The sequence below is a fragment of the Ovis canadensis genome, chromosome 20 (genome assembly GCF_042477335.2).
Source record: "Ovis canadensis isolate MfBH-ARS-UI-01 breed Bighorn chromosome 20, ARS-UI_OviCan_v2, whole genome shotgun sequence".
Taxonomy (NCBI): domain Eukaryota; kingdom Metazoa; phylum Chordata; class Mammalia; order Artiodactyla; family Bovidae; genus Ovis; species Ovis canadensis.
The window spans coordinates 47,483,675-47,493,866 of NC_091264.1; the positions used below are offsets into that span (position 1 = coordinate 47,483,675).

Consider the following 10,192-nt stretch of genomic DNA (forward strand, 5'->3'; position numbering starts at 1 on the left):
ATTCCCTTCTCCAGGGCATCTTCCCAACCCAGAGATCAAACCCAGGTCTCCTGCATTGCAGGTTGATCCTTTACAATCTGAGTCACCAGGGAAGCCCATTGGAAATTTAAGATAGCTTATAGTGCCTTCCAGTGGGACCTCTTTTCCTAACCGCTTGCTTGCTGCCTCTTCCTGGTACCAAATCCATTCACGTGTGTGGATAGAAATGTAGTCTTTATCCCAGGTCTCTGTCCCCACCTTCCCAGGGACATGAATACCTTATTATGTTAAAAGGATCATTTCAGTAGACACTGGGGACCGTGATAATATTTGGATAGTAAAATTTAATTTGTCTCAGATGTGGCTCTAACCACAGTTGACTTTTTTAATAATGTGGAGTAAGTTAATTTTTAAGAACTTTTTTCTTGCTACAAAAGTAATCCTTGTTGATTGGAGGAAATTTGGAATACACAAGAAGACAAAAAACTAGAATAATCCTAGAATAATCCTCTAGATTCTAGAGTCTAGAATTCCCACCATTCAAAGATAACTCTTGTTAATAATTTGATGTTTTTCCTTCTAGTTTCCCCATCTTTAGACACATGTAATGCAATCAGGATAATTTGATACATATTTTTAAATCTGCTTTTTTAACTTCAAACCATATTATGATCATTTTCTCAAATCTTTTAGAATTTATCCCTCAGTAAGATATTTGTGGTCACATAGTACTCCATCCTGGATGTGTTCCACAGTTTATACAACTAATTCTGTACTCGCAGACTGTCAGGTTGATTTTAAGCCTTCAAGTTTGCAGTCATTTGTTACAGCAGCAATTGGAAACCAACGCGAAGAGAGTATTCCCTGGTGGCTCAGACGATAAAGAATCTGCCTGTAACACAGGAGACCTGAGTTCAATCCCTGGGTCAGGAAGATTCCCTGGAGAAGGAAATGGCAACCCATTCTAGTATTCTTGCTTGGAGGACCCCATGGACAGAGGAGCCTAGTGGGCTACAGTCCATGGGGTCACAAAGAGTCAGACATGACTGAGCAGCTGAGCACACACATACGCAATGTAGATAAATGTTTGTGCACATCCCCAATCATTTTCACTGGATAAATCATTAGAATTTATCATTCTTGGGCCAGAGGGTGCTGCATTTCCGCTACATGTTTAAGGCTTTTGTTTCATGGTGCAAGTGTTGACATGTTTCTGCCATTCACTTCCCAATGAGATTGTCAGTATGAGAGACCATCCCTGGACCACTGTCCATACAGTAAGAGGCACTTGACTCAACAAGGTGCCTCTCTTCCGGGTCTATGGAAGAAAAAGACACAGCTGAAGCCAGGGAGCCTCCTTTGCTCCATGATGACCTCTGCCTCGCTCGCCTCCTTGCAGGATGCCTTCTGAAGTGTTCTGGCCACGGTCACTGTGACCCCATCACAAAGCGCTGTATTTGCTCCCAGCTGTGGATGGAGAACCTGATCCAGCGTTATATCCGGGATGGGGAAAGCAACTGTGGTGAGTCCTGGCATGGTGGGTGGCTCCGAGTGAGGAAGCTTCAGACAAATCATTCTGACCTGTCAGAAAGACCTGCCTGACTGTACAGCTGTAAATTCATCCCTTTTCTCACCCAAAGCCCATTGAACCAGCTCATGTGGTGATGGGTCAAGATATTCTCACAATTCACCTTGGGGATGTGTTTAAGACTTTTCCTTAAAACTTCCTGCTGAGGAAATCCACCTCAGCAGAGCAGATGTAGCCAATCATTGCTGAGAAGGTCGCTTTGGGCTACATGGACCCTATGTCCAGACTGTACCTGCCTTGGCTTGAACTGGGTGTGACCTTCTGGAGAAGTGGCCCCTGGTGTGGACTTGGCTGGAATCAGATGAGCAAGAAAGCTGACCCACTCACCAGACTGTCTGCTCAAGCAGGCTCCAAACATTGGAGCCACCATCTCAGCCAGCGTCGGCCTGAGCCACCGCCTGTCTCTTCTAAGGAGGAAACTGTGTTTTAATGCCAGTCTGCCTTTAAGAGTCATTTTGTCTTCTTGGGGATGCAGATGGACATAATTGGCAGAAAAATTAGGACAAGCTCCCTGCCAAATTATGTTCTTGTTTCTACTTCTTAAGAATTTGAAAATAACCAGCCCTTGAATCATTATTCCAATTAGTGTTGTAACGTTTAATGGAGTTAAACCTTGTGTCTTTGCTCCATTGGTTTCTCTCTCCCTGGGTGGTTGCAAAGCTTTTTACACTGGATTTTTGTAAGGATGTGGAAGAAGTGAAGTGAAGAGGAAATAGTTTCTGAATGACTGTCGGGCTCTATGATAAGTATCTTCCTGTCCCAGGCAGCCATGCAAATAAACACCTTATTTGCTTTATTGAAACCAGACCAGAACCAGTTTTGAGGTTCTGTATTTCTGGAATGAATGTTTTGGTGTGCCTTACTTGGCTGTTTAAGAAGCCTTCTTAATTGATGGGTTTATTTTTTTCAGTTTCTTCTGAACCAGTTAGACAAATGTAGGATGGTTTTAAGTTGGTCTTGATTTGTTAGTATTTTACCAGCCCCTGCAGCCAGCCTGGTGAGGTGGTCACAACACCACAGATGGCCTTTGCTTGTAAGGATTCAGAAATATTCATTGAGAGTTATTGAAATAAAGCTGTTTTGCAAAGGGTATGTAACATGTCCGCTCTGGTTTTCCTCTTTTTCAGAGTGGAGCGTGTTCTATGTGACAGTACTGGCTCTCGCTCTCATTGTGCTAACAGGGGCTTTAACATGGCTTTGCATCTGCTGCTCTAAGAGGTACCTGGCATGCTTATTTATTTCTTTGAAAATAAAGATGCAGCATTAAAGGTGATGTGGTAGGTTTAAAGGCTGTTGCTTGGGTTTGTGAAACTGCTCAACTTTTGACAATCCCTCTTTTTATGAAGAGAGACTCGACTTTAAAACCACATGATAATACGTTCTCCCCCACAAGGGCTTATATGCCTACTAGTTAAATGGAATAATACTAGAGGCAACTTTTTTTTTTCATCGAAGCTGTCATATTTTCTAGAAGATTCAATGCTTCTGTATCAAATCTAATCCTCTTTTCTACCAGTCTCATGTCACTAGAACACTAATCCACTCTCATTAGAGAAAGGAGTTCTAGAATATACTGATCCAAACGGGAGGTTTTCATTAGTTTTCATCTGTGAAGCAACAGATCTACCTGAATTCTTTTTCCTAAATGCAAAACTTTAGGTGGGACCATCACCAAAGAGAAGTTTTGCTTTAGGTTTTTCCTTCTTTTTTTTTTTTTCCATGAAGCTGACTGCTGAGGAGCCCCAGACTTACCTTATGGTCTGAACCTTCCAGAACCCCATGCCCAACCCTCTGTGAGGACATTCATAAGAATAATGATTACTCAAGTCCTTAGAAGGCAGCATTACATCCACTTTCCTACATGGAACTCTATGAATGCTCTCCGAAGAAGATTGGATAAACAAAACATAATGTTATACCATAATAATAGTTATTTTTCAGAGATCACTTATCAATTTTTGTAGTTTTATTTGTGATTACTTTTCCAAAGGTAGAACCAGTGAACCAGTGCATAGGTAGAGGTACTTAGCATCTTCTATCGCATTACCTTTTCCCAGAACCATCTGGGATGAAGGTCACCCTGCTGTGCTTGGCTTTCAAAATTCTACAGCTTTGTGACATTTGTATCAAGTAGATGATGATTATGACAAGAGTGACTGAGCATTTATTAAGTACTTGCCATTATAATGAATGCTTCTAAGTGCTTTCTCTGTGTTATCTTATTGAGTTTTCCCATCAATCATATGAGAAAGGAACTGTTCTTATTCCCATTTTACAGGTGGGAGCTTGCAGTCAAAGAGATGACAATAAATGGCCTCACAGTCACCCAGCTAGTAAACCCAGAGTTGGAAGCCCATGCTCTTAATCATCAAGTTCTCAGAATGTTGCCTTTGTTTGTTCTCTACAAATCTTAAACCATAGTGTTGATGTGTATTTTTAAATTATCCTCTTAAGCATAGGGTGAGGTCCATAGGATCAGCCTGGGTGTCTTGATGTGTTGTGAAAAAATGAAGGACTGAGTTATTGCTTATTCCTTTGGGAGAATTTACTATAATTTCTGTTGCTTTTTTTTTTTCTGATTTCTAGTTATGTCATCTTATCCTTCTTGCATGTTTCAACATCCCAGGGTAGTATAGGTTCAGGGGGAAACTTGTTCATCCAGGTTTTTCTGAGGAAGGAATTCCTCATGGAGAAAAGCTTGCTGGGCCAACACACAGAGTTGCTGGAAAGGTCCCTGCACCTCAGTTTGAGGCTTGGGTGAGAGCCTGCTGCTGCTGCTGCTGCTAAGTCGCTCCAGTCGTGTCCGACTCTGTGCGACCCCATAGACGGCCTCCTACCAGGGTCCTCTGTCCCTGGGATTCTCCAGGCAAGAACACTGGAGTGGGTTTCCATTTCCTTCTCCAACGCGTGAAAGTGAAGTCGCTGAGTCATGTCCGACTCTTAGCGACCCCATGGACTGCAGCCCACCATGGACGGAGGAGCCTGCAGTCAGGTGATAACAGCAGTGCTGTTCCGACATGTGTTTCTCCAGGATGCATGGCGCAAATAAGAAGAGACTCACAGACTTAGAGAACGGACTTGTGTTTGTTTGGGGGAAGGATGAGGGGGGAGAGATCGTTAGGGACTTTGGAATGGACAGGTACACACTGCTATATTTAAAATGGATAACCAGCAAGGTCCTATTGGACAGCACATGGAACTCTGCTCGGTGTTATAGGGCAGCCTCGATAGGATGGAAGTTTAGGAGAGAATGGATCCATGTGTATGTATGGCTGAGTCCCTTCGCTATTCACCTGAAACTATCACAAAAGTGTTAATTGGTTGGGGCAGTGGTAAAGAATCCACCTACTACTGCAGGAGACGCAGATGCAGGCTTAATCCCTGGGTCAGGAAGATCCCCTGGAGAAGGAAATGGCAACCCACTCCAGTATTCTTGCCTGGAGAAATCCATGGACAGAGAAGCCTGGCCAGCTACAGTCCATGGGGTCACAAAAGAGTTGGACACGACTTTGCGACTAAATAACAGAAATATCAAATAAAAAGTTAAAAAAAAAAAAAAGGTACATGATGTATCTCAGACTCACCAAACCCAGATTTGGCTGTGACACACATCATTAATAAAGAAGATTGTTTGTGTGCTAGACACTCAGTCTTGTCCTCCGGGCTCCTCTGTCCATGGAATTCTCCAGGCAAGAATACTGGAGTGGGTTACTAGTCTCTTGTCCAGGGGATCTTTCCAACTCAGGGCTCAAACCTGGGTCTCCCACATTGCAGACAGATTCTTTGCCGTCTGAGCCACCAGGGAAGCCCCACATATCATTAATAAAAGATGCCAATTAATAAAATGAAATAGCATTCTAAAGGCACAGCATTTCCTTTAGTGTCCTCCGTGTGTTTTAAATCCTGGATCCCACCTACCTCTCTGAGAATCTGAGTTGACTTTTTTCTTTGTCCTTTTCAGACGAAAAAGGACAAAGATAAGGAAGAAAACAAAGTACACCATCCTGGATAACATGGATGACCAGGAAAGAATGGAGCTGAGGCCCAAATATGGTAAGTCTCCAAGACAGTTTCCCAGTGCCTTGCCAGTGTTTAATCCCGGCGTCTGAGAGTCACTCTGTGAGAATGCAGCTGATAAGTGATGGAGCTTGGGCTCAGGGTCAGGAGTGATTCCACAGTCCCTGTTAACACCCACCGGGGAATCCCAAGCGCCTGCTGCCTCGGAAGTGATGGCTTTGCAGGTGCAGAGCGCAGGGCTCAGTACTCGGGAACAGAATGATAGATGGCGGAGAGGGAGGATGCTGCTCCCCTCCAGAAGCGTCTGTCCGTTTCTCCCTAGGAATCAAGCACCGAAGCACAGAGCACAACTCCAGCCTGATGGTGTCTGAGTCCGAGTTTGACAGCGACCAGGATACAATCTTCAGCCGAGAGAGGATGGAGCGAGGGAATCCGAAGGTTTCCATGAACGGATCCATCAGAAATGGAGCTTCCTTCAGCTATTGCTCAAAGGACAGATAATGGAGCGGTTGGTTGTGAAACAGAAGGACGCCTACAGGAATCCTTTAATCCCAAGAGTCAGTGGGAGTTACAGACAAAACTCACTCTTGTTAGAATAGCGCGTTCCTGTCCTTTCACCCTGGGCTGGAGGTGTGTCCCCATAATTGCAAAGACGTGTCTTCTTGGGGTTTTCGAGACACAAAACAGAATGAAAACAATGCTCTTTTCACTGAGATGCTTGTTAGTAGGAGTAAAGGTGGGGTAAGACGCTAAGGTATATGCTTAAAAGAGGTCTGTGTTTTTGTAGCTAACACAGCATTATAGTCCTATGTTAAGAAAAAGATGAATCTGTTTCTGTCTGCAGACCCCTGGGGAAGGTGAGTTCAGTACAGATGCAGAGAGGACTGACTTCTCTTAGGAGCAGTAATTGCCTTTAAAGATGACTTTCCCAGCGTGGTTTCTGTCATAGGAGTCTTGGAGCCTGAGGTCTGTGTGTATTAAGCTGATTTATCTGCGGTGTGGGTTGCCCTCTGTCCAGCCAGTTTCCTGTGCTAAAGAGACACACGTACAGAGCTGAGGTCTCCTGTTTTTGCTGCTTCGAGACAGCCAGCCACCATTTCTGTGCTGTTTCTAGCGAGTAGCTCTAGGAAGTTTGAGAGCTCAGGAAGAATTGTATTCTGAGGACCAGAAGCAACAGAGAGCGAGGTGGGGTTTGCTGACTTGTGGGTTGAAAATCGAAGATAACATTTTAACAGATTTCCGAGAAAAACAAACTATTGCTGAGGCTTCTCTCAGCTCCAGTTTACAGGAAACAAGAAAAGTGATTAGTAATTCATCAGTGGTTTATCATGTGCAATAGGCCATGCGTTTGGACCTCCACCAATAGGAATAAAGACTCAGCAGCTTGGTAATATACATGGTCAGGGATGTGGGCCCTGTGGATGCAAAAGTGGTAAGGGGGAGGGCTGAGTGTATTCTCAAACTCTGAAATACCACCAGTCTTAATGAGAATGGTATGCTTTTGATACTCAGCCCCTGTAGTTACTCTTCCTAATAACTTGACATAGATATCCTCTTAATTTGTTTAAAACTGCATTTATTCTGCCATTTTCTACTAAATAGCTTATTTTAAATGTATGAAAAAAAGCATTTCTAATCACAAAGCCACATCCTAGAGCAAGGAACTATAGTGAACTGTAGCCTGGAAACTCAGCTGGCTGCTGATCCTTTGCCATCCACCGTGGTCCTGAGGCTGATGGCCTGGGCGGTGCCCTTGGCGTTCTTTGTGAAGAGATCAGCATGAGAGATGGGGCCCATCGCAGATAGAACCAGGGTTGTGGCGTCAAGCATGACCACATTTAAGCAATATTCTGTTGCACAAGCTTTTGTCACAGGAGAGGGAAACCGGGATTGCTTTGCTATGATTAAGTGGAGAAGCAAGGCCATTAAATCATGAGGTTTAAATCATCAGGACAGGACAATAGAGAAAACAGTTCCCATGGGCCACTGAAAAAAAACGAAGCTTTCCGGTGCTGCTGTTCTCGCTGCTAATATCCATCCTCTTGAGATGGTCTTGTTTTTAATTATTCTGTTTTCTGGGAAATGGCAAAGTAAAAAGCATACAGGTATGATTTTATTTTTAAGCATTTCTTTATGTGTACACTTTCTGTCTAGCCAGCCAGTTCAGTCCTGTTGATGGTGTTAAAAGGAAAATGTGATGCTTTTTACATAAATATTTATCTTCATAAACTTAAAATCTGCCCTACCCAGTGGCCAGTTATATTATCTTTGTGCACAACTGGAAATTTCTGGCACAGAGGATGGCAGCCTAAATATGATGTCGGCAGAGCACAGTGATGGAGAAGTGATCATGTGTTAAGTGCTATCTATGTACATAATATATGTATTTTACATACTCTATTCATCCTTACAATCAAGCTGGAAAGGTAGCTATTATTCTCATATTGAACGTAATAAAGGCCCAGAGAGTTTAAGTAACTTGCTCACGGTCATGGCCAGTCAGTGGTGGATATAGGAATCGAATGCAGATTTTGTAAGATGCAAGGTCCATGCCTTCCACTCTCCTCCCCTATACACAAAGAACTCCCATGCCCAGTTATTGGAGGGCAAATTCTGGTGTGTCTTTTGGACCACTTGGAAGTTTTGTTCCTAGGACCAAGAATTCCCTCTGTGAAGGGAGCAGAAGGCAAAGGGGGAGAAGACTTCATCTTTTCTGCGGGATCACCCCCGAGGCTGCCCCTCTGGGTGGCTGAGCACTGCTTTTGCCTCTGCTCCCTTTCTGACCCTGTCTCCAGCCCAGCGGGTCTGATCCTTCTACCACCAATGGCTCTTGAATCTATGGTGGATCAAACATAAACACCACACCAGCGATCAGAAAGTGAGTCGTCTCTTGTTATCCCACTTCTCATCAGAGGAGCCAAGCGTGAGGTGGAATGCAGCCAGCATTCCTCGCTTGTGCACTTTGCATCAAGGGCCTTGGGAAGATGAAGCTCTGCAGGAGCTTAGATGAGCAAAGCAGGGCCCAAGAATGTGGGAGAGGCCAGTGGTAGGGCTCACAAGATGACTATTAGTTGCTGGCTAAAAAAATCAATGGCGGAGCATTCAAACCCACAGTATTAAGAGGTCAAGCCTGTGTATGACTAAGGAACCTGCTGAAAGAGACAAAGTGAGGTAAGGAGTAATACCATGTGGCATGCCAACACCACCTCCTTTATGGGCAGAGAGGAGGAGCAGTACCTTTCTTTTCTGTGTGTGACCAAACCATCATGGACTTTGGCTGGAGTCTTGGTTTTCTTTACTTTTTTTTAAAATGTCTTTTCCCCATGTATTGACAAGGTATCATTTCTAATATAACACTATTAAATGTATGTGCTAATCTGAATAAAGGTGTCTGTATTCTCTGTAATGCGTCCATGCTGTTGTGTGGGTTGGGATGATATTCATTCTTTATACCTCTGTATAGAGGGATTTCCCAGGGAGGAGGCAGCAGACTGGCCCATGACCTGTTTTCCTGCAGCCACTGAGTTAACAATGGTTTTTACATTTTTAAATGGGTGAAAAAAAAAATCATATTTCTCTGACACTTGAAACTCACATGGAATTCAGGTGTCAGTTCAGTTCAGCCATTCAGTCATGTCCAACTCTTTGTGACTTATGTACTGCAGCATACCAGGCCTCCCTGTCCATCACCAACTCCTGGAGTTCATTCAAACTCACGTCCATTGAGTCAGTGATGCCATCCAACCATCTTATCCTCTGTCATCCCCTTCTCCTCCTGCCTTCAATCTTTCCCAGCATCAGGGTTTTTCAAATGAGTCAGTTCTTTGCATCAGGTGGCCACAGTATTGGAGTTTCAGCTTCAGCATCAGTCCTTCCAATGATGTCAGTGTCCCTAAATAAAGTCTTATTGGAACACAAGCACATTCATTCCTTCCTTTGTGCTACAAGAGTAGAAGTGAGTAGTTTAAACAGAGACTGTGTCCTAAGAATATAATGTAATGTAATATAATCCGGCAGAACACCTGAACAATCACTCTTGCCCATTAACCCACTGGGACAGTGGTGTTGTCTGTGGTCTAAATTGTGGCCACTCCTTCCTGGTTAGCTGATAAAATGGATGGATTATAGGTAGATTTACAGACCACCAATTTCCAAACCCACTTCCACTTACTCATAAATAACATGCAAATAGAATATAGCCTTTCAATATTCACACCTAGCATGACCAATTTTTTTTCCCACCAGATTTCCCACTAGTTTGATGAAATGAATATGAAAACCACACTAGTTTGCATTTTAATTTGTTGCAAGCTAAGTCAGAGATAAAGAAACTGTAACAGGTGAAAATTTACTGCTGGAAATAGGAAGAAGAAAATACACTTCCAAGCGAAGGCCTAGACTAAGCATGGAACAAACCCACAAATTTGAGTGTAAAAAATAAACAGAAACATCAATAGAGTCAGGCTACCAGAAGAGGGCGCTTTCACGCCCTGTGATGATAGCAGAGCCGGCCAGGAGGAAGGCCTTTCTTTCCTGATAAGGACTCAGCCAATGAAAAGCCACGAATACTTTAACCCGCCCAACTTCCGTTTCCTCCCTATAAAAGCA

The 10,192-nt window shown here is 43.6% G+C and overlaps 1 protein-coding gene across 1 annotated transcript in view; it reads left to right on the plus strand.

Moving 5' to 3' along the window:
* KIAA0319 (KIAA0319 ortholog) overlaps window positions 1-8,985 on the plus strand; it is a 44,300-nt gene extending 35,315 nt beyond the window's left edge. The window contains exons 17-20 of the mRNA XM_069563805.1: window positions 1,379-1,501; window positions 2,695-2,785; window positions 5,529-5,620; window positions 5,907-8,985. Of these exons, the coding sequence (XP_069419906.1) occupies window positions 1,379-1,501; window positions 2,695-2,785; window positions 5,529-5,620; window positions 5,907-6,085 (485 nt within the window). The 3' untranslated portion in view covers window positions 6,086-8,985. The remainder of the gene's footprint in view (window positions 1-1,378; window positions 1,502-2,694; window positions 2,786-5,528; window positions 5,621-5,906) is intronic.
* Window positions 8,986-10,192: the final 1,207 nt, after the last annotated feature.